Here is a 23,720-nt window from a genome sequence, read left to right as displayed (position 1 = left end):
GTAAATAAGGGTAAGCATTGGAGACACTCAGACCTTAGGGAGGCAAGAGCATCAGTTACAAGTCAAAGAGAACTGAATATATAGTGACTGTTTTGCTAGTCTACCTTTAAAAGTGATCTAGTTTTTTCCCTCAGCTGGGTAATAATTCAGGAAAGAATACAGAAACCTAAAAGTCATTTTCAGATAAATCATACTGAAGTGATTCTGTGGCTTGGGGGAGGCAGGAGAAGGTCTCAGATCTCTGATTTTTTCGTATGGATCTCTAGATTATCACTCAAAATTTCACTGCACAGCCACCAACTGTGCAAAAGCTCCATTTGATGCTCAGCAGGTGACACCTGATGACATGAGGTACAGAGCGAACATTTAATCCAGAATTCTTCCTGTGTTGACTAACAGCAGGATGTCGTAAAAACCGAGAGCCTTGGAGTGAATTCCTGCATCACTGGAGCCAAAAGCAAACTCCCACTCATTTCAGAGACCACGATACCCCTACTGATTGCAATAGTTGAAATTCTCGGTGTGTTTTGTTTTACCTGAAGGGTTGCCTGTTGTAACTGTGATAATCACAGCTATGATCCATCAGCACAGCAAACTCTGTCACTGGAGCACGGCTCAGGGAGGCTGAGGATAGTTATTCAAGCAGTAGGAAGGCATCTATGGAACACAAACCCCATAAATCATACAATTTGAGAGCAAAATGCAAAACACTTTCTCTTAAAAGTTTGCTTTCAGAATTCGGCTTCCTATATAAACGTTCTGCTTCTAAGCAAGAAAGATACAATTTAACTGCATTTGCAGCGCAGTAGCCTGTAGGACTGTGCTCTTGTTACATGAATGCAGAAAAAGCAGCTAAACCATTGCAGGAGACTGCGGCTGACTTAATTCCTAACTCTTGCTCCAGGGCATGACTTTGGTATGATGTAATGAGACCGGGGTGAAACCGTAGCGAGAAGCACCAACATCAGCACTGCCTTCTTGGGAAATAGGATTCATTCCGAAAACTGGAACGAGAATCAAGTTCTGTGTCTCCGGGAAAATGGCAAGACATGGAACTTAAGGGTACATCAGTACATTTTGGAAAGTGTCTGTATTGGAAACAATATAGGTCCAACCTAGCTTGGCTTGTATAAAGGTAAATCTTCTCTTCTGACCTAGTTTCCTAAGCACACACAGTGTCTGCAAATCTCTGCAAGAACCATGGGTAACCTTCACCACTAACAGGACACCAGTGCTTAGGGAGCTCTGGTGTTTAGCAAGTTATCATGAAGGTTGCAACGAACGTGTGAAGAGGAAGCAAGTTTGTTTTAAAGTTATTATATCTTTCAAAATCATTTCGAGGTTCAGTCCTCAGCCACATTTTCTTGTGCTCTAACAACTTCCAGAAATTCGGCTCAAACCCCGGTTTCACACTGTGCTTGTCTCTACCCATCTGCAGCCCAAAGAATTTATAATCCATTTAGGGAGAATAAAAAACGAAGAAAAAAAAATCTCAGCAAGCATGTTCCAGAAGTGCGGGTGTCGCACAGCACGTTTGTGCCCCGCAGCCCGAGCCGGGGATGTGTGCAAACACCGCAGCGCGCACCAGGGGCTGTGTGCCGGGACTTTGTTTCGCCGTGTGCCCGTGGCGGCCCCGCTCCGGCCCCGCTGGACGCGGCGGCGGCGGCCGGAAGCGCAGCGCGGCGGCGGCCGAGGATGCCCGGCGGGGCGGCGGCGCTGGAGCCGAGGAAGGCCGAGACCGACGTGGCCGGCCGGGGGAGGCGGAGCCGAGGGGCGGCCGGGCGGGGCAGGCCCGCGCCGAGCCGCGGCTGGATGGCAGCGGCGGCCCGGGGCACGGCGGCGGTGGCGCACGGTAACTGCGGCCGGGGGCGCGGGTCGGCGGGCCACGGCCGCTCCGCTGCTGCGGTGCGAGGGGGGCGGCGGGGCCGGGCCGGGCCGGGGGCGGCAGCGGCGGGACGGGGTGAGGGGGGGCGGGCAGCGCCACACGCAGCGGAGCCGAGTCCGGCTCTGGGGGCGTCCGGCCCGGCCGAGCGAGGGACAACTTCGGGAAAGACGTGGCGGGGAGCGCCCGGCGGGGCCGCTGCTGCCGGCAGCCGTGCCCCGGCCCGGCGGGACCGTGGGCTGCGCGCCGCCCGCTCCGGGGCCGCGGCTGCCCCCGGGCTCCCGGGCCGCGTCCCCCGCGCAGCCCGGCTTTGCCGCAGCTCCCGGGAGCGGTGCCGGGCGCTGCCGCTGCGGGCGTGCTCGGGGCTGCGAGCGCAGTCCCCGCGGGACGCAGCCGAGAAAGTTTTGGAAGTCCCTCCTCCGGGGGACGGTGCCGCGAGAAGGTCCCGGCGCAGGGGCTGCCCCGCGGGGCGGGGGCCGGGTCTGCACGGCCACAGCGGCACAGGGACCCCGGGCGGCAACTCCTGTGCCGCTCCAGAGAGGTGCGTGAGCAGCACTCATTACTAATTCGCCCCGCGGCAAATATGTCTCGCTTTGCATCGCTCAGCGTTCCTCTAATGGAAAACCCGCGCAGTGTGTCCCGTCCGCCGCGCTGTGAGGGACAATGACGCGAGCGGCCCGCCGCGTTAATCGCCTGCGGAGAGAGCGGGGCGGACTGCCCGGCCTGTGCTTCGGGCTGCCGCGGACAGTGGGCTGGGGGGAGAGAAATCCAGCCTAGCCCAGAGGGAATGAGCGCCGTTGCCTGGTCCTCAAACTTCCCTCATCCTAGGGATGAAAGGATGCAGGATGGGGAAGGAGTCGCAGTTTCCCTAACTCCGTTAGTGTTCAGTCGGTGCCTTTCAAATGCCTTCCTTGCCAGCTCGTAGGTTTCCCCTGGGTCTGTAATCTGTTCTGATCTGCGACTCCATCCTTTGTAACCCTGTGCATCCCCACCTCTTAGCTGCGCATGCTGTCATTTGCAGAAATGTGAGTCTGCAGAGTGGTTTTTTATGGGAGGGATGGGGCAGAAGGGAAGGGTCCCACCAGAGCAGTGCATTCCTTAGAGACGGGCAGTGATTCAGAGAGAAGGGCGTGCTCAGTGAGTACTGGAGACCTTTTGTGCTTTTGCCGAGGTCAGGGTTTCCAGGAGGAATTCAAAACTCTCCACAGGGCTAATGGAGGGAGGTGGCTCATGTGGAGTTTTTTGGCTGAAAATTATGCTTCCTCCCTGGAAAATAACTTTTTTTCCATTCCATGCAGTACTCTTTTTCAGCTGTAAGACCAGGCAACTGGCTTCCAGGGAAAACACTTGTAAAAAAAGCCTTTTCTTTTATATTTCTCCCTTTCAACAACATCTAAGATGTTATTATGTGGCAATGAGCAATTGCACCAAAGAAGAAATTCTGTGGTCTGAGAAAGCCACAGAATAATTGATAGAAGAGAGTAATTGATAGAGGCATGGTCATCATGTCAGTATTTAATTTTCTCTTTTCCAGTAGGTTTTTGCCTTGGCATCTGAATTTTGTCCATGCTTTCTCAGTCCCTGACTGCTACTGTGAGATAGGGGAGGCCCTCGGAGCCTCATGGATCTCCTGGCTTGGTGTGCAGCTTCCTCTGCCCCTGCTCAGGAGTGTGTAACTGGCAAATTCTCATTTATTTGTTCTTTCTGGGCTGGGAAAACCTAATGGTAATTCCAGTTGTGAGGCCGTTGCAGGAGGAGCTGAGCAGACCTGAGTCCTGAATGCTCAGACAAGTGGTGCTCTAGAGAGTGGTCGTGGTCACCAGGCTGTGAGTCAAGCACAGCTGGGAGCTGTTATCCCAGACGGAGAATTGTCAAAACTGATAAGTAAACGAACCACTGGCTATTTTCCTCCCAGAGCTGCGTGCTCTTAAGTATGTGATAAACCTTTCTTGAGAAAACACATCTCTAAACCTGCTTATGCCTCTGCCTCGTGGCCACAGATGTCTCTGAGAACCTGCAGTGCTTTCTCTAGAAATTTTTCAAGGCATTCTCTGACTGGGTTCCTAAAACAGATGCTGTTGTCTAAAACTTAGGGTAGGTAGAGACTTCCTCCAGGCTTTGCATTTATGGGGTATTATTTTCCTCTTGAGCAGTTTTTTCCTATGACTGTGTCTTCATTGCTTATTTTCTTCCTCCTAAGTATTTTCCATAGGAACAACCAGTTTGAATGTTTGAGTTTAGAGACTTTGCTAATGTACTAGTGAGCTGGAGAAGCAAAGGGGCTGTAGAGATAAAAAGTGCTTTATTTTGGGGGGTGGCAAGTGGTTATGATGTGTTAGGAATAAGGAAATGCTGGGAAATATGCTCTAAACAATTAGCTGGACACAAAGAGCAGTTCACGTGTGTCCTGGACAATACACTGAGTTTCTCGTAGATGTTTTATAAATATGAGGAATTTATCGCATGAGGGATGGGGTTTTTCCTGAGGCATGATGTAATGATGGTCTGGCTGCACAGGAGTAAAGAAATGTGCTGCTTTTTCCTCATGTGAGTAACAGCACAATAAAGACCTGTGGGCCACAGAAAGTTGACCAACACTAATGTGAGTTAGGGGAATCAGTTTTCTACACCTTTATACCCATTTGTTTTCTACCATCATCCCCTTTTTGAGGAACCTGATCCCTTTTGTGGCTGGAAGAGCAACAGGCAGCCAAGTGTGCAAACCTTTTGCAGAGTCCTGGACATGCCCTTTGTCCTGTGTGCTGCTGTCTCTGTCTCTAAGACCCTTTCAGGTGTCCCTTGGGGCGTTTGTGGGTTGTGAGTGTGGACAGTGAAATGCAAGAAATCGATCTGTTGAATCAATCACAGTGTTTACTTTTCCAGATTGATTCTCAAAAGCTGTGACAATGTTACAGAGGAGATTCGTGGTGCTTCTCATCATTGCGGAGCTGTGTGTGTTTGTTGCTTCTTCGTAGGCATGTATAGTTATATAAATTCTGATTTATTTTTGGTGTGTTCCTCACAAAGTTCTCAGTCGTTTTATAGGTCCAATCCTATCATAAAGGATGAGGACATCCATCAGGCCCACTCCAGGGTTTGGAAGGGGTTGTAGGCCTGAAGGACTTCAAAGAAGGGATCTAATCTTTGCAATGAAATGATATCTGCATCAGCTATTTCTTTTTCTCAAAATTAAAAAAAAACCAAACCAAAACAAAAAACAACAACAACAACAACAAAAAAAACTCAACAAAAAACCAAAACCAACCAAACATAAAACCCAAAAAAACCCCAGCCAAAACAAAAAACTCCAACAAAAAATAGTGCTGGAGATTCTGCATCCTAGGTAACCTGTTTCAGTATATCTTCACTTTGGCACTATGTATATTTGTTTCTTTGTATTCAGGCTTAATCTTGTTTACCATTTGAACTGATGTGGAAGAAGAGTTGAGTGCTTTCCCCCCTTCTTGTGATTTCTAATGTATGCAAGCTGTTCTGTTCCTTTGGCGTTATCTTTTTAAGACTAAACACACTCAGGTCCTTCAGGTTGTTTTTCCAGGTCATGCTCTCTACCCTCTAGCTTTTGTTTCTTTCCACTGCAGTGTCTCAGATTTTTGCATGTGTTTTATGAGGAAGAATATGTGTGGCCGTCTGCTGACTAAAGTCTCACCTGTGTGAGACCTACAGTGGCCTTACCACTACGTCCCAGTATGACATTTACCTTTTTTTGTAGCAACATAGACCTGCTGGCTTGGAATTAATTTCTCAGTCAGTGTGTGCTTTTTCCCTGTGGCATGTTGGAATTACTGTTGTGTTATTTCTGTTTGATTCCACACCTGCCTCCCCTGCCCTCAGTGTACTGTTCTGTACTGAGATTGGTTTGATAGTAGGCTTTAGGTGGGTGTGAGGTTCCTGCAGCCAGATGAAAACACTGCAGTAAGACATCCCAAAATCCTGAGCTGCTTTGAACTTGCTGTGTTGAAGGATTTGTTGTTGTTGTTGTTGTTGTAGGAGAAAAGTGATAGCATTAGTGGTCCTTGCTCAACTCACCAAGCCAACGTCTTCACTGATTCCTTTTAGCATCCTTGCTCCTGATGTCCATGATCTCTCTGCTTGGAGACTGGTGTTCTCCTTCAGAGAAGCCATGGGACCCTGGCCCTTAATTTCTTTTTAATTGCTTTTGATTGCAGCTTGGCCTTCCTCCTGCAGTGTTTTTGTTCAGGGACTGAAACTGGCAAAGGGCCACGAGTTTTTAAAAACGTAGTTTTTCCTGCTCATTTGTTCTGATGCCACTCACTGGTGGAGTCTGGTGTGAGCATGGAGAGCTGATACTTCATGATGGAGGGGGGGGCAAGGGCAATAGCACCCTTTTCATCCACAGCCTTAGGTCCCTTTATATCTGGCTGTTAATGCTTTGATATCTTTATCAATTTCTTATCTTATAGGTAACTACAAACTGATCATTTAATTTGATCAAGAGTCCTTCAGAGGATTGAAGTTACTGGTGTGTAATTTCTCCCAAGTTTTTTTTTCCCTTTATAAAGGTAGGTGAGGCATGATGCTTCTCCAGCCTTCTTGTGCCCTTCCCATACTCCTGTAAATTTTCAAAGATGGTCACTGGTGCTTCAGAGATTAGACTGGTTTCTTCCATGCTTTCAGGTGAATGCTGTTATTACTTCTCAAGAGCTGTTTTGTGAACATTTGTTAGGTCTATCTTTTTCTAACACACCCTTTTCTCCCATTTCCAAATTAAATTTTCTTGTCACATTTCACTTTTTCCTCTGGAGATTGAAGGAACACTTGTACTTCAGCCTTTACATCATTTGCTTTCCTTCCCTCTTTGTCAATGAGTGTAATTATCTTTTTATCTTCTAACATGCCCTCTTCTCCAGTTTTCTTGTGACTGCAGAGCTCTTACTAACAGCTGTGCTGATTTTGACTAAGAGATCATCTAATCCAGTATTCTTCTACAGAAGGATAAAAACAGGACAAGTAGATATGGTATTTTTCAAGTACACTTCCATTTTCCAGCTCCTCTCATATCAGGGAATTTCCTGAGTTTCATGTGAGCTGTTTAACCACTAACAATGAATAGATTTGTCTTTCTAGTACTTGTCCTGTCCTTGGATGAGTGCATGTAAAATTTTTCATCATTTTTGGAGAAGTGCTACCACACAAGTTACATGCTGATGAAGGGTCATACTTGTTTTGAAGCTGGCCCTCCCTGGCTCCATGTGGATGGGTGTCAGCTCTTGTGTCTGACGAGATGGTGAATAATCTACCCTGTTCCTCATCTTTTCCCCACTCATGAGTTTAGAGACTTCTATTATGTTGCCTGTCTTGCATCCTAATTTGTTACAGGGGTGCTGTTCCATGGCAAAGAGAAGACTTACCTGGTAGCATCTCTGGTCAATACCTTTTGCTGAAGCCTTGAGACAATGAAGGGCAAGAACAAGGGTACTTGGAGTCCTTGTTCAGTCCATCTGAAGGGAAACAGTGAAAGCCTGATGCTTTCCCAAACTGTCTGAGTTTCATACACCCATTGATAAACAGCCTCTCTGTCCTTTAGTGCTGCGTTGAAATCAAGAAGAGCTTCAGGTGTTCCTCATGGGTATTCATACCTGTGCTAAGACACTGAGGGGAGGGCTTGGTGTGGCAAAGGCATCTCCTGTGGGATGGTGCAGCAGAGGGTTGAACATGTTTTCAGGACTGCTTTCCCCTTCTCTTTTCAGAGATTGGCCAGCCCGGCTGAGACCACTTAGCAATGACAAAACAAAACCTCCTGCTTGATGGGACGCTCTCCTTGTTTCTGCTCGCGGCCTGCGAAGCTCAGCAGCTCCCAAGGAGCCATGTTGCTGCCAGTCCTGGGTCTCTGTGTGACACGGAGGCAGAGTCCTGGGGACAGCTGTTCAGCAGTGAGCGGCTGGATGCCTGGATCTGTTCCCTCATCGGTTCCCTCATGGTGGGGCTGAGTGGGGTCTTCCCCTTGCTGGTGATCCCGCTTGAGACGGGAGCTGCGCTGCGGTCGGAAGGTAAACCTGCCAGCTGCACTGGCCTGTCTGAGGCTGAATGTCCTGGGGAGTGACAGCAGCACCTTGTGCTGAGCAGGACCTTGTTGCAGAAATGCTGTTCTCTAAAATAGAAAGTCTGTTTTCGGTGCTTTAAGCCATACCTGTGCATTTGAAGGAGAATCCTTTGACAAATGTAAGCCCTATGTGGAGCTTGTGCAGAGAGCACTGCTTGTCACCCTCCTTAGTTCAGGACCCTCCCACCCACTACTGTCCCAGCCAAGTGGTGCAAGGGCTTTTTCTTGCACTCCATTTGGTTTGTGCTCTCTCCTTCAACAGCTTGCTTTGCAGATGCTTCCAATTTGGGTTTCTTTGTGCAAACTCTCAGCTAGAGATGTTTTGGTTCCCAGCTAAGTAGTGATCAGTTCTTTTCCTTCTTGTTTCTTATTCTTCTTTTTTTTTTTTTTTTTAGCTGGGTCACAGCGTTTGAAGCAGTTGTTGAGTTTTGCAATTGGTGGACTCCTGGGAAATGTGTTTCTCCACCTGCTTCCTGAAGCCTGGGCCTACACTTGCAGTGCAGCAGCAGGTATGAGAGCCTTTTGTGCCTGGAAGCAGCCTTGTGGTGTGCCTGTTTTGAGTCTGTTCTGCCCTGAAAGCCCAAGACCAGCCAGTCTGGGTCAGCCCAAAAACTGGTCTAGGCTGGTATCCTTTTTAAAGTAATATATAAAAGCAAATGCCTAGGGAAGGATATGAGAATAAAAAACTACACACGTAATACTTCATCTCTGTACTCAACGGTGGTCCAAAGACTTTGAAATTAGAGGCTTCCTCAGTTGGCCATGGTTTCTTTATGTTTAGTAAATTGGAATGGTTTTCTTGACTACAAGTTTTCCTGTCATGCCTTGGACTCCTGTAAATCTCTGTTGATTTTCCTTTGTCACTTCTGTAAGGAAAGGGAATGCTTCTTTAACCTGATGGGAGGTTATGAATGTGTGTGTGGTCTGGTACATGAGCATGTTCACCATCCTAGTTGGGGATCAGGTGCACCTTTTTTACAAATCTGTCCCTATAACAGTGTTACTCCTAGAACCTCTTTCTTGGCACTAACTGGGGCCCCTCTGTTGGATGCTTTGATTTATGGGAGCTCATGTGCTGCAGTCTTTGCTCCATGAGAAATCATGGAACGTTGTCTACAGAGCCACAATTAGGATTGGAGGGTGGGCAGGGGAAGAAAAAGGAAATGGAGGTGATAGAAACTCATGTTTGCCAGCAGCTAAACACTGAGTTGATATAGACCTTGTGGTATCGGTGTAGCTCCTTCATCCCTCAAACAGCCAGGGTTGCTGAAACCTATAATGTTTGTGTCTCTCTGCTTCAGCAAACTGATATCATAAAAGGCAAGTGCTGCTGCATCCCACCTGTTGAGAAACCAACAAGTCATTTTCCTGATGAAAATGTGGGAGAGGGAAGATGATGCCCTGGGTTTCCCAGACTTTCTTGCACCTATGTCCTGGGGTTTAAAATCTGCCGGGCCTTTAGTCCTCTTCTTCCTTACAGCTAGCACTGTCAGCAGAACCTGCTGTACTTTTTTTCACCCTTTCTACAGTGGTTCCCAAATTATTCTGTCTTCCTGCTAAATCTTATTTGCTTCTGCCAAACTGTCCTGAAGCATAAAGGTTTCCTTGACCCATGTAAGTCCTATTAGAGTCATTCTGTTCTTGCAAAGAACAATTTCCATTTCTGCAGTGAGGCTGAATGGATTATTATCTCACAAGCTTGGCTGTAATTGAAAAGAAAGTTTATAGCTTTGGGCTTAATAACTTGCCAAGGTGTGGCAGAAAGGGTAAGGTGAGTTTGTAACTCCACTAATGGCAGATTTCATGTTAGGGCTTGCTGCTCAGTAGATAGAGCTGCTGGAATATTTGTTTAATGTTCACTTGCCTCTGGAGCTCAGGGAAATTCCCAGTGTTGTCAGGAAATTTTCTGTGTTGAGCTGATGCAGAAAAAGGGATGGTAGCTCTCACTCTGGGTGTCTCGAGAAGATGATATCTGTTAGATCAAGAAAGAGCAAGTTAAGCTAATCTGTTTTGAGATGTGTTTACTCCTCCTACCTTGCAGGGAGTTTTTCCACTGTCATTTTTTTTTTTTTTTTTTTGTTTTGGAACTGCATGAAAAACTATGTACTTGAATAGAGACATGAAGATTTCTCTTTTGTCCTTCAGGAGATGGGCAGAGCTTTCAGCAGCAGAAGCTTCTTGGTCTCTGGGTGATCATTGGTTTCCTGACCTTCCTGGTGCTAGAGAAGATCTTCCTAGAGAAAGAGGAGGAGTACCCTGGTGTGGTAAGTTAGCAGCCTGAGGGGAAGGAGTGCTCTTGTATTTGAAGCTCTGTACTAAATACCTTATCTGCCCTATCTGACAGCGTCAGGAAATTATTCTGTAGCTGTGAGTACCTTGTCATTACCCTTTGGGGGTTTTTTGCTGCTTTTTTTGCCACTGGTCTGTAGGAGTAGGTTTCATCTTCAGGCTTTTGTTTTGTGGTTTTAACTGAGATTTCTCACTTCTGGTTTGGTTTTGTTCTTCATGTGGTAAGTGTAAAAGAGAGCTCCTCTTTTGTGAGGACTGGAAGCTGGAGCACTCTGCAAATGAAACTTGCTTAAGTAAGCTTTGAGGGGTGACAGCTTGCTGATGCACGTTCCATGGACCCATCATGACCCATTCTCTTTCTGGGCCCTCAGTCAGGACAAAGGCCAGCCTTCTTGAAGATGTTTCTTCTTGATTATGTCCTGGACCAGATGTTTGTCTGGGTGACTTCGTGTGGTAGAAGGGATTGGCCAGGTAATCCTAAGTTCAAAGGAGTCACCCAGCTGCAAAGGGTCTCCTTTGTAGATGAGGTAGCAGAAGGTGATTCCAAGACAGAGGAGAGCACCTACTGTTCTGACATCTGATCAACTCCTACTTGCAGCTCCTTCAGACTGTTCAGTCCCTGCTGTGCCATGACTTTTGAGAGGTGAAACTGCAGGTCAGGCAGTACATAAGAGCAATTAGGTGTTAACTTTGACTCAATATGAGACTTTAGGCTTGAAAGGAACTTCATCCTCTCTTTTAAAGAGAGGCTGAAATCCTGGATAAATATCTTTTTGTTTGAAAGATGATGATCCCAGCTCTAGAATGATTCTGTAGACTTAGTTATTCTGATGCACCGGGGAGAGCAAGACTCTTTTACCCCATCTCCTACCCAGATGGAGTTGTATTTCTCTGGGCAGCAGCTGCTAGTAGGAGGGGCAGGCTCAGTCCCTTATCTTTCTAGTGGAACCTGACTCATGCCAAGGGGCTATGACTCCAATTCCTCCTCTTTCTATTTCTCTTGAGGATCGGGAGGTTTTAGCTTTTGTTGTCTTTGAGGGCAGAAGTCACAATGCTCTCTGAATTTGTCTCATTCCTAGCAGTTGTTATTAAACTGGGGTGTTGAAGCTGCTGAATCACACTGTAAGGACTAAAGGATTAAGGGTGAGGGTTGGATTTCTGATCCTGATTCATGCTCGTTCATCACTGGAAAAAAATCAGTGACGAGTTTGTTTCCCCTAATAGGACTGTGATTCCAAAGCACCATCTGGAAAGATTCCCAATGGAAGTGGCTGCCCCCTGCCAAAGGGGTCCTCTCAGTCCCAAAGAGCACGAGCTCAGTGTAATGGCTCCTCTCTCCAGTCTGGTCCAAAAAACAACAGAATCAAGGTAAGAGACCCACAAACTCACCTCCACTTTTTAGTCAGGAATTGTCTGAGGAAAGACTCTGCTTGAGTGGGGAACTCGGCATTTGAGTTGTGCTTAATTTTGCTCTGTCAAAGTGTGTCCTGGTCAGAGCAGAGAAGGAATAGCAGACTTAGAGAAAATCTACACTGCAGCTTATGTGGAAGAGGCAAAGTCAATATTATAAAGGCATAAGTCTGATGATGTGTGTTTTGACTGAATTCTGATACCAAACTACAGAATTTCATGTTTTGTTACCCTATATTACCTAGTTAATATGTCTTCATTTGCTGAATTTTTTGCACCATAATTTTTCTCTTCTTTACTGCCTGCATTGTACTGATTTTGAGCTGCACTCTTCCTTTTAAGGCACCTTTTGGAAGTGTTTTGACACCTTTAGGAAGTGTGTTTAAGCTACCCAGTGTAGAATTTAAATGTTCAGTTTCTCAGATTATCGGTTTACCTGCTGCCAAAAAGGACTTCTTGTCCACTCCTGTCTCCAGACCTGTATTTCCCATCACTTCCTTTGCACTGGGTCTCATCTGACCTCACAGTGGGCCTATTCAGGGAGCTAAACAGGCAAAGAATTTGCTTGTCTACACCCACACACCCACCTCCCACCCCCCGGTCTATTTCTCTCCCAACTTAACTTCTTGAATCAGCTTGGCATGCAGACAGGCAGCCTGTAGTGCTGGGATAAGGGAGATCAGCAGGCTCATAGGACTGGGGGTGGAGGAGTCCTGCACCTTGGGAAGTGGATAACCTTTACATTGGCTTTGCTTTCTGTTCAATGTTTCTATCTTTGTACTGTGGAAAACCCTTTTCTGAGTGAACCTGACAAGTGAGAGAGTAAACAACTACTTTGGTGAAGGAGATCTTGCAATATGAGTTTGAAAGCCCATAAAAATGTGCATGACTGTATGAGAGTAACTATGAACAGAAAGTGTGCTTGCATGAACTAGCCCAAAGCTGGATATGTGGTCAGGCAGAGGCTCTTCAGTATTTCTATTTTAAATCTGTTTTGCTGTAACCTTGTAGCTCTTCCTACAGAAAGAGAAAGTTAGGCTGAGGTCACTGAGTATTTTTGACATCTGTCACATTCGTGTAATTTGTACGTAACACTGCACAAAGTGCAAGGTTCCATGTGGATGTTTCTAGAGGTGGTAGTGGTGAAGACTCCAATATTACTGGGTTATGAAACATGGTGCCCTAATTTTGGAAGGGTTTATGTAAGGAACTATAGACTACTGGTTTGAAATAGAAATGAAACACTGAGAGGTGATACAATTGCTCAGGGCATGGTCCTAATATAAAAAAATCATGTAATTAATGCTAATTGATATGATTTTATGTAAGATAAATTCTTATCAACCAAACATTTTTCCTGCCTCTTTTTCAGGCATAAAATTGTTTAATAAAGTTCATGATAAATGTATATAAAACATAACTTTCTCCCCCATTCTAATCAACTATGCTAATATTAGCTGTATTAAAAATCTGTTATTCTGATGTGTTATCAAAAGGAACTGGTTTAATGCAGCCCCCCTGAAATCTGTTCACTGGTGGGTTATGATTTTTCTAAGTCATTATTTATAAAAACAGTGTATCTTCGCATTTGCAGGTACTGCGTTATATAAATGGCACATTGTGACTGCATGAAGTCAGTGATAGCAGCTAAACTGAGTAACTTCATCAAAAGTGCTGAATTTTTAACAGGTTTTGATACATGCAATTATAAGGAATAGATAAGAGGGACCACAGATCATATTTACAAGATAGGGATAGTTTCTAGTTAGTCAATGCCTTGGAAAAACATGAGGATTAGAGTAGGAAACTGTCTGAACACATTCTTCCCTCATGGTGCTGCAGCCAGGACGATGAGTGTGTAGGAAATAATATGTAAGAGGAGAGGTGAGAGTTCCTCTTTCTGTATAGCAGTAGTGAAACAGCTGTCTGACTCTTTCCAGTAGTGCTATTCCAAATATCCAAAATACTATTGATAATTTGTAAAGGAGCCCGGAAAGAGGTGAAATAATATTTGAAGTTTGCAGTACATGATAAGTGGCTTTCTTTAGTTTAGCTCTGTAGTCATGACAGATCAAGGGTGACTTAGGGTATACAAATACCCATGTTAGAGGAATTACTAAACTTGAATAGTTACAGCTATAGCAAACTAGCAGACTAGAACTCAGGGACAACTCTAACTGAGGGTAACTTTCCAATGGACCAACTTGCCTTAGAGATAGCAGATTTTTTGTCACTTGTGAGCTATAAGCTATGGTTTAAGCTGCTCTCTACAGAGTACATGGTAGCTTAAGAAACAGTGAACTTTGTGCATAAATTAAACTAAGTTCTTTCAGTTGTGTTATGTTAGGAAGGTTTAGAGAGCCCTTCTAGCTTTAAAATCCTAACACATCTGTTCAGTTTTACAGATGGTTGTCAATATGCATGAATTAGAAACTAAATGGGTGTAGTTTTAACTTTCTACCTTCTGATCTTATAATCTGAATATTTTAGTAGTCTTCCTGGTAGGGTGGCAATTATCAAACCTACCAAGATACTCCTGCGTTGTTAGCCTGTTTCCTTAGGCAACAACATAAGCAGTCATTCCATCTGTCTGTCCATCTGTTCTGCCCCTCATTTTCAATAACTTTTGAACCCATAATTAATTTTCCTTGAGTTCAAGAGAGGATAGGAGTCTTGAGGGTGATGAGAGTCCCGTACAAGCCCGCATGCCAGGCGAGGAGGAGTGCAAAGGGATGCCCTGCTGCGAGGCGTGGTTGGAGCTCGGGTGCCCCTGCAGATGTGCCTGGCCCGGCCTGCTGGGGACAGGGCTGCCACACCACGTGTGCTGGGCAGGCACCACTGCAGGGAGCTGGTGCTGCTGGGACTGAGCAGAGTAGGTGCTTGCCAAGGAAAGGGTGAAATCCAGAGCACGGCAGATTTTTTTGGTTCTTCTGTTCACTCAGGAACACCTATTTTTTCAGTGAACAAAAAGTGAAAGGTACTATTTGAAGGAGCAAAGTCACCCTTCAGGACTTGGTGACTAGTAAGTTGTACTGAGTCGACTGTTGTCCACATATATATTAGAACTTCTGCTTTTTAGCTGCTGCTAGAATTTGTCCTAGCTTGAAAACGGCAGGTGGGAGGTTTTCTTTGCATGCAAACATATATCAGTTCTGTCCCTCATTGCAGCCTTTATTCCCTCTACAAGTAAAAACATTGTGTACAGTAGTTTTGCCTTGCTTATTCTTTCTTTCTCCCTGTGGCACATGGGGTCCTGGTTGATTTGTGGAAGTATGTTTTGTTACACAGTGACATTAATTCTGAGGCATGAACATAAACACTTCATCTGGCTGTGCTCTTTATGAGCAACGAGAACATCCTATTAGGGATTCGCAGAATGTAAATGTCAGAGGCTTATAACTGTCAAGTCAACCCAATTTATTTCTGAGCACTCCAAAGCTTTGCTTCTTTCAGTGACAGCTTTTGCCCAAGCCACTGACAACAAAAAGTCATAATGTTTTAATCATGAAGTCTATTTTTTCCCTATATGGTGGTATGGGAAAGCATTTTTGTGTAAAACTTCTGTGAGTAATTATTATTATCCTGTGCGTAAAATACCATGTAAAAAAACCACCATGTAAAAAAACAACGTGAAAAGGAGAATTTTTGTCGTATTTGACTGTCTAGGAATGAGAGTGAAGAATGAGAAGTAAAACCGTGGCATTCTTGGGTCTGCCTGCATGCATCTGTTTGTGTTTCCTTTCTTATAAAAGCATGCAGGGATCTTCTTTGCATTCAATGTGCAAATACTACTTGGTTTATTACTTAAAAGTAGGCTAGGCTCTGCTGAATCCTTAATTTTCATATTTAATCATAAATGCACTTAAAAAATTTAGAGGCTACGGAGGTGCCCCAAGATAGTGCTGTAAAAGTGCCCTGCAGAAAGGTGGTGCTTTGGAGGGAGAGGTTTGACAGAAGGCTCCTGAGCTGTGGCATACAAATGACAGAAAGACGCCCCAAGCAGAGCTGATAGAAACAGGAAGAGCACTAGACCAAAGAGAGCTAATGAAGTCCATCAGCACTTGTGGCTGTCCAGCTGAACTTTGACATCTGATGCTGGGGTGAAGTAAGAGGTGAATGCTTCACAGTTTCCAGACAGTCTCTCCACTCACTGGATACTGCCCTGTATCTGGAGTTCTTGCAGTCCAGAGACAGCCTGAGATATGGGCTAACACCTGATTTGATAATAATTTAAACTGAAGTGCCATATAGTGAACTGCAGTATCTCAGGACCAACATGCAGTAGTCTTTGTTAAATATGATGGGAAAAAACCCCAAAACCTGTGAGCTAAAGAGCTGAGGTGTTACTCTCATAAAATTACTTTAGGTCAAATACTCAGATTTTGTGAGGAGATGATCCTAGTTAGAATGACATGGAATTTTAACATGGAGATGGACTTCTGAGGAAGGCAACTGCTTTATGCTTGTAATTTTAAGAAATGTGTTTATATGCAAATGCTGATACATTCTATCCAGCCTTCTAGTAGGTGGTTTTTTGGTGACTGTCATCACTATCTTCTCTTTTGATTCTTTGTTAAGAGAAAGCAAACCCACAAGCACGAACTTTTTTGGTACAATGTTTGAAGATTTATTTAGTTATAGAAAGCAATTCCAGCAGCATTTGTTCTGTTGCATTGTTCTTGCCAGCTTTTGAAGAGCAGATATTTAACAGTTGGATATTAAAGTACATGACTTGAAAACAAGATCAAGTCATATTTGAAGCCAATCACCTGTGTAAATTAGTTAGTGTTACCTAAAATTGGTTTGACTTAGAATTAAATATGTTCTTGCATTTTGGCTTTCTACTTTTCCTTTCTTTTTCTGTTTCTAGAGCTCTTGATCATGTGCATGCAATAATTATTCTAGTCTCAGACAATACTTGCCTGCCCTAAAACTTAGTTTACTCTAAAACCAAAAATTGCATTTAATTTGTACTCAAGCACTGACACAGTTAAGGATTTTCAGCAGAAGCATCGTGCTCTGTCCTTTCCCATGTGATTGTGACTGCATAATCCATGTCTAAGCCATATGCTTTCTTTTATTTTCCTGAGTCTCTCCCTTTATCAGGGGCTCTTCCTTCTCTTTGCAGATTAGTGGATACCTCAATCTGCTGGCCAACACCATTGATAACTTCACACACGGCCTGGCAGTAGCAGCCAGCTTCTTGGTTAGCAGGAAGGTAAGGTTTCTGTCCCCAGCTGTGTACTGAAATGGAGAGGCCTTGTCTCAAATCTGATATAACATGCAAAACAGCAAAAAATACAAGGAATTCCTTCCTGTTTGCTGGAATTTTCTGAGAAAATTCAGGCTACAGTAAAACCCAACCCTATCCTGATCATCTGATGTAGAGCTTCTTTGAATTTGGGACATGTTAGTCATTTGTACTGGCATTAGGGTATGGATTAGCTCATCTACTCAAAAGGCAGTCCAGAAATAACATGATGAGGATGGTCACCTCAGAAACTGAGACGTAGACAAGGCAGAGATGTTTATTGCATTTTTGCTTTGATCTTCAATACTGATGGTGGGCTATGGGGTCCCCACTGCCCTGAGCTGGAGTACCATGAGTGTGAGAATGATAAACTCCCAGTCAACGCTGCACTCATGTGGGATCTGCTGCAACAGCTGGATCCCTGTAAGTGTATGGGACCTGATGGGATTCATCCAAAAATACTGGGATTCTGTACTGTTTCCTAATCACTTTCTCTGTGCTGCAGGTTGGGTTCCTCACCACAATGGCCATTCTCCTGCATGAAATCCCACACGAGGTGAGAGGGTTTGGATCCTGCCATCATGAGGGGGATTACGATGTGCTTCATCTACTAAGAGGAAGTCTGGGTCTAGTTAACATTTTCTTGTCTTCTTGAAAGCTGCTCCCTCTGGGGAGACTGACAACATTGAAAACCAGGAACAGTCCTGAAGCACTGGCCTTGTTGTGAATGGCCTTTGTGACTGAAAATTTAGCATTCAGGTTTATTAACTGTCAGCTCTTGGTTTTCTTAGGTTGGAGACTTTGCGATCCTGCTTCGGGCTGGCTTTGACCGCTGGAGTGCAGCCAAGATGCAGCTTTCCACAGCTCTGGGGGGAATTCTAGGAGCCTGCTTTGCAATATGTGCTCAGTCACCAAAAGGAGCAGGTAAGGTTCCCTGGGGGAGGCAGTGCTTGTCATCCTTGTGTATCTTCTTTCCCTTCTGTGTTGTCTCCTGTGGTACTGTCTGAGTAATAATCAAAGCTTTCCTTGTTTGTGCAGGAGAAACAGTAGCCTGGATCCTCCCTTTCACTTCTGGAGGATTTCTGTACATTGCCTTGGTAAATGTTGTGCCTGATCTCCTGGAAGAAAAGAATCCTTGGTAAGTCTTCCCTCCTGTTCCTCTGCAGCAATTTGTGGTGCCAGGGGGCAGGGATATAACCCTTCCCTCTGCCTCTTCTGGAAGTGTGTGAATGCCAGCCTTCCAAATGCTATGGACAAGGCTGGAATCAAAATAGATTGCTATTCTGATTAGATTTAATAGATAGCTGTGCTATCTATTGCATTTGTGGGACTACAAAGACCCTCTGTAGCATGAGAGCTTTCACCTGGGTGAGTTTGTGATCCAAAGATTGTGCTGGCACAGTATGCAGCAGGGCCAGCTAGAGCAAGTTCCTGGGAAACGTGTTCAGTAAGGACACCACTGCCCAGTCTGTGTTTTCAGCTTCCAGCACATAAGGGAGTGGGGAGTGTCTGAACCAGGGCCCCACAGAGGTGTGTGTCTGATAACCACATGTGAATCTATCCTTCTATCCTTCTCTCATCCCTTTCTGACCCTATCCATTAATTCAGGCCTCTGCAACCTCCTTTTGGCAGCAGTTTGCAGAGTTTGACTGTACTGTGTTAAGTGATGCTTCTTATTTGGTTTTTATACTCTTGCTTATTGATTTTTTTTTTATTAGGTATCACACTGTTGCTGTGTGAGTAGAAAAATAATAGTTTTCTTCTCTTTATCACTCAGCATTTCATAGTCTGTCATTGTATTCCACCTCAGACATCTCTCTTCTTCACTGGTGTATATATATTCCAATATATTTGGGTTTCCCTCATGTATTATTTTAGTTTCTTGCAGTCTAATTAAGGCTGAGCCACAGTAAAGGCCCTCTCAGATCTGCTGGCAGAGCTGCCCCTGAATGTTCCCTCCTATTTTAGTTGTAATAAGACATCTAACTTTAGTAGTTTAAATAAGATGCCTTGGTTCATCTAGTTAATTTTGACTGAAACAGTGCTCAAAAAACCAGCTCCACAGCTCTATCTGAGGAACTAGAAACTTTTTGTGGAGAAATGTTAATTTGGGTTTGTAACCTCTTGTGTTGGCAAGAATTGGCAACAACCTCTTGGTTGTTGGCAGAATATGCAGAAGTGGGAGGCACACAGTCACTTCAATCCAACATAAATCTGAGATAGTGCTAAAAGAATGGCCAAATTTATTGTTTGGGGTTTTTTTTCTGTAATTGTAGTTGTTAGCTGGATGACATCCCTAAAGTGTCTGTGCACACGCTGCATAAATGTTGGTTTCCTCATGAGTGGAAGGGCATGAATATGTATCTGAATAGCTGCATGACTGAATCAGCTTGAATTGATTTGGAAGCCTGGAGCTGGCCCTTGCAGCTGAGTGGAACGAGTCCATGTCAGTTTATAGACAACTTCTTTGCTTGGGGTGCTGGGAAGGTCTCATCTGTGTTAGTGACTTCACACAGCTGTTGTGTTTTCTCCACGTGGTAGATTTGGAAGGGAAAGAACAAATCATTGGCGAGCTCTGTGCAGGTGCCTATGGGGATTGGTCTATGGCTCCTCCTAATTTTCTGTTTCTTTCCCAGGAATTCCCTGCAGCAGATTCTGCTCCTGTGTACGGGCATTACAGTCATGGTGCTACTTGCGCTCACAACGGAGTGACCTCTGCGCAGACCTCACGATGCCTCCCAGAGCCACCACGGTGACTCTGAGCTTTACAAAGCAATAAGGAACACTAAAGTTACTTCCTACGTGTGTGCGCGCAGATCTGGCTGCTAGTATGAGAAGCAGGTGAGAGAGAGGTCTGGCTGTGCAAGACTTCATTCCCTGGCTCTCCTGTCCCTGTTCTGCTAAAATCCACACGAGGGCTTCTGTTCTTTTTTTATTTGGTTTGTTTTTATGGAGCAAAAGATACACTGGGCAGAAATGAACTGAACAACTGCTCCACTATGAGTGAATGATGGTTCATTCGGTTTGTTCTGATGGAACTGCACCTCCCAAGCTCTTTCATGAAAACAACAGAGGTGATTCCTGTAGCTGATGAAGATAAAGGATTTTTCCTACCACTTTAAGGGCTGGAGCCAGAATAGGCATGACAAAGCAACAATAAACAGTTTTAGCCAGAACCCCCTACCCATGAGAAGTTGATGGTGCTATGAGATAGAGGGGAAGAGACCTTTTCCAACTTGATCTCCAGCTGTTCGTTGACACCACTTGTTCCTAAAGGTAGTATTGGTCTCAGCAGTCCAGCTCTTTTGGTCTATTTTGTTTACATTGAAATTGAGCCAAAAGCTTGAGGCACTGTAGGGTAGGTCACTACAATTAAACGACTCGGCTTGGAGATTACTTGCCTCAGCCCTAACGCGCTCCAGTAGCCAGCACAGCCCAACTGTTTATCTGGTAAATGATCAGTAAATGTTTCTTCAATTGGCAACTACCAGCTCACTCAATCTGAGGGAAAGCCATGTAGCTGTTGTGACTGAGCTCCCTCTCCTCATAACCATTAGCTGAACAGGCCTCTGAGCCTGCTCTGAGGCCTGATTCATGCACCATCTGCCCCACACTGTGTATCAGAGCTTTCTTGAGGTGTAGCATGTCAGACCTGTCCAGCATGCTAGAGCACCCCCAGACTGTCAGGGCAGAGGTGCCTGAACACTACAGCCTGGTCAGCAATTGATAACTCCTGGTTAGCTTTTCCTCTGTTCAGTGCAAACTATTTAAGAGCAAACTGTAGATGGTAGCCTATTTCTGGTGTTCTTACCTCATACTGGAGTTCATCTGTTGAGGATGAATGAATAAGAAATAATACTGACAGCTTTTAGATGGGAAGGTTGAAACTGCTGGGGAAAATATTTTTAAGTAAGGTGAGAAAGGGAGATGAAAAGGTGACAAAAAGTATGCTTTAAGAAGAGCTTTCTGTTATGTGATGCTTGGGATAAAATTTTTGGCAATTTGAGACCAATAAAAATAAATAAAATTTCTAATGCTTTCCTTCATGCCAGCTCACAGGGCTGACCAGGCCATAATTCCACAGGGATGTTTCATTGCCACTGAGATGTGCACAATTACTAGATCATCCCTTCTGTAGAAGTTTGTTTTGCTTTGCCTAAATTTGTTCAAAAACAGATCTAATTGAACTAGTGGAGTCACTGAACACTAAACAGGTGCCACAGTGAGATGTACACCAGCTTAGCTCAGTCTTTTAACAGCTTTTGTGAAGCAGTGCAGCTCTCCAGTCTGCCCAGGGCCTTACCAAGAGGGCTTGTGCCTTGAGAGGGCGATTTGGGTCAGAGCAGCAAGGCAGGTATGCTGCCCACAGCAGAGGCATTACTTCCCTAAGAGATTCCTGAACTGTTGACACAGTTCTTTGTTATGACAGCTCTTGTCCTACTTTTCAGGGAGTGCTGGAGAGCTCATGCTTGCAGTTCTGTCTGCCCAGGAACTGCTGTCTGAAATTTTTTCAACTTTCCTTTCCCTGGACTTACATTAGTAACTAGTTCCACTGCAACGAGGAGGGAGGCTTAGTGCAATTGTTTATTCCTCTTTACAAAGTTGCCTTCCCGTGCCAACTACTCTCTCCCATCATTCAATTGTCGTGAGGTCTGAAGGTAGCATCCACTTCCTGCTTTCCTGGAAGGATGGTTAATCCAGTTAGCCTGCAGGGACTGGGGGAGTATGCCAGCCCTCTGGTTTTAGCTTTGGACGTTCCTCCTGCCCAGAGACTGCAGCTAAGCAGACCCTGTAGCAGGGTTCTGGAGGAAGCAGGCTTGCACAGAAAGTTGTGCCTGCTGTTTCTCAAGATGTCTTTCCCAAAATAAGGCTGGCATTTAAGTTGAGGCATTGCCAGGTGAGTGCCCATGAGTTGGCGTTGTTGCATCAGCACCGAGCCTTGCCAAGACTGAAAACCACAGTCAGGATTTTATACTCAGCGTTCAGGAATGTGAAGTGGATGAGACTGAAGAAAGAATTTCTGAGCTGTTTTTCTTGGCTGCTATCACAGGCATGGATAGTCTGTGGTTCTTGGGAAGATACCCTGGTAGGAGGTAGCATGGGGCTTGTGGGAGGGAGGGGTTCGATAGATTTCTACTGCGTCAGCCCTGGGGCTGAGGATTGAGAGCCTTGGGAGGAAATGGAGCATCACTCCACCACATTTGTCACTTTTGGAAATGCAGAGAGAATTGTATTTTCTAGCTCTATTTTTTCAGCTGCTCTTATGCATTTTCCCCCTTCATCTGTATTGGTCTGCTCTGCATGGAGACAATAGAGATGAAATAAATAGTTTTCCATGTTGGTTTGTGTTGTTGGGTTATTATATATATATATTTTTTAAGTTCCTACTTTCCTTTGATTTAAAAATTCAATTCAAATTTCGTTTGAATTACAGAGACATATCTCTGAGTTAGTCTGGACTCTGGACTCTGGTCAGACTTTCCCCAGACTTCCACACTTGAAAGAAAAAGTTCTATTCCAGTTGCTTCTTTCTATTGCCATGGAACTGTTGTCCAGGAGCAGTGTGGTAGAGTCATAATTCTTGTCTGCTGCTTTGAGTTCATTGAAAGGCATCACCAAGTAAGTTTCTCCTCTTTCAGGGGAAAGCTTGCATGGTGACATTACTGTTCAGAGAGTTTTGTAATCATTCTTGACTGTAATCGGTTATTTTTTTAATCCAAAAACCTCAAGGCCTGTCTGGTTTCAGTTAACACTAAACTGGATACCTGCCATGTAGGACAAAGGTGCAATCATCAAAGGTTATGTGTTCCAGTTGCCCAGAACGGACTAAAAGGAAATTCTCTACCCTTCAAAAACGTGGGTTCAGAAAATGTCTTATACCACCCTTCATTTGGAAGATTTTCAGCTATAAATGGTGCATTTATGTATCTTCTTACCCAAAGTCTTCTGTAAAAAGAAGGAAAACCATAACCCAAGAGCTGGAAGAAGATAAAGGCAGGTAGGTGATCAAGGGCATGATGTCACAGTCTGTGGATTTTGCCAGTAATCTACATTTTCGAATCTCTGTCCCTGGATTTACCACAAAGCACTCTTGGGCTGGTACTCCTGCCCTTAGGGCTGTGCTATGAGCCTCTCTCCCTCATCCCTTTTCCTTCTCAAAAGTAATCAAAATTATCACGCATGCATCAGCTGTTTCACAGGCTCTGGGAAGAATGGCTCTGACACATTTGCAGTAGCACAGAAAGGAGAACAATGAGAGTTTCATTCATGGGAACTTTCTAAGGTGATGGTGTTGCTGAAGCCCCTGTCTTCTGTAACTGTAGCCTGAGGAACTCACATGGAGAGTAGGGTGACATAATAGGATTGCAGACTTGGGAAATGTGAATATTTGGATCTTTCTTGGAAAGACCTATTACAACTGAAGGATTTTTCCATGTTAGCTAGAGCAGTGATTGTATTTGAAAATTATTTTTCATTCTTGCTGTGGAAGACTTAATTTAGCTGATATGTGTAAGAAAATTCTTTTGACAGCAGCCCTTTCAATTTGTCTGCCTTGAAGGCACTAGTGTGCAGCTGCATGGATGGTAATCCCATCTGTCCAGCAAACTGCGGAAGAGGATCATGCAGAAATGTGGTTAGAACAAGCTGTAGCTGTGGCTGCTGCATGTTTCCACCAGGCAGAGTGCTCAGGGGAGATAAGCAGTGCTCTGTTCTGGGCAGGGTTGCTGGGAGAAGTGCTGGGGAGGGTGTTTAGCTTGTGCTCAGTGTGGCCGAGAGACCAAGAAGTGACACGGGGGAGGCGGTGG

General features: G+C 44.9%; 1 protein-coding gene across 4 annotated transcripts; it reads left to right on the top strand.

Moving 5' to 3' along the window:
* The first annotated feature begins 1,692 nt into the window (after nucleotides 1-1,692).
* Nucleotides 1,693-22,254, top strand: SLC39A13 (solute carrier family 39 member 13). 4 transcript variants are annotated; one of them, XM_063398422.1, is made up of 11 exons: nucleotides 1,760-1,852; nucleotides 6,325-6,383; nucleotides 7,612-7,911; nucleotides 8,360-8,473; nucleotides 10,110-10,228; nucleotides 11,478-11,621; nucleotides 16,792-16,881; nucleotides 17,420-17,470; nucleotides 17,706-17,838; nucleotides 17,953-18,052; nucleotides 19,551-22,254. In XM_063398422.1, exons 3-11 carry the CDS (start codon nucleotides 7,644-7,646, stop codon nucleotides 19,624-19,626), a joined length of 1,095 nt encoding a protein of 364 aa, XP_063254492.1. In that variant the 5' UTR covers nucleotides 1,760-1,852; nucleotides 6,325-6,383; nucleotides 7,612-7,643; the 3' UTR covers nucleotides 19,627-22,254. The 4 variants fall into 4 exon arrangements, with proteins under 4 accessions (XP_063254490.1, XP_063254492.1, XP_063254491.1 ...); XM_063398421.1 differs by having other exon boundaries at nucleotides 1,803-1,852; nucleotides 6,325-6,423; XM_063398420.1 differs by lacking the exon at nucleotides 6,325-6,383 and having other exon boundaries at nucleotides 1,693-1,852.
* The last annotated feature ends 1,466 nt before the right edge of the window (nucleotides 22,255-23,720 follow it).

Source organism: Prinia subflava, chromosome 5 (assembly GCF_021018805.1).
Source record: "Prinia subflava isolate CZ2003 ecotype Zambia chromosome 5, Cam_Psub_1.2, whole genome shotgun sequence".
In the NCBI taxonomy this organism is placed as follows: domain Eukaryota; kingdom Metazoa; phylum Chordata; class Aves; order Passeriformes; family Cisticolidae; genus Prinia; species Prinia subflava.
This window is presented reverse-complemented; position numbering and strand designations above follow the sequence as displayed.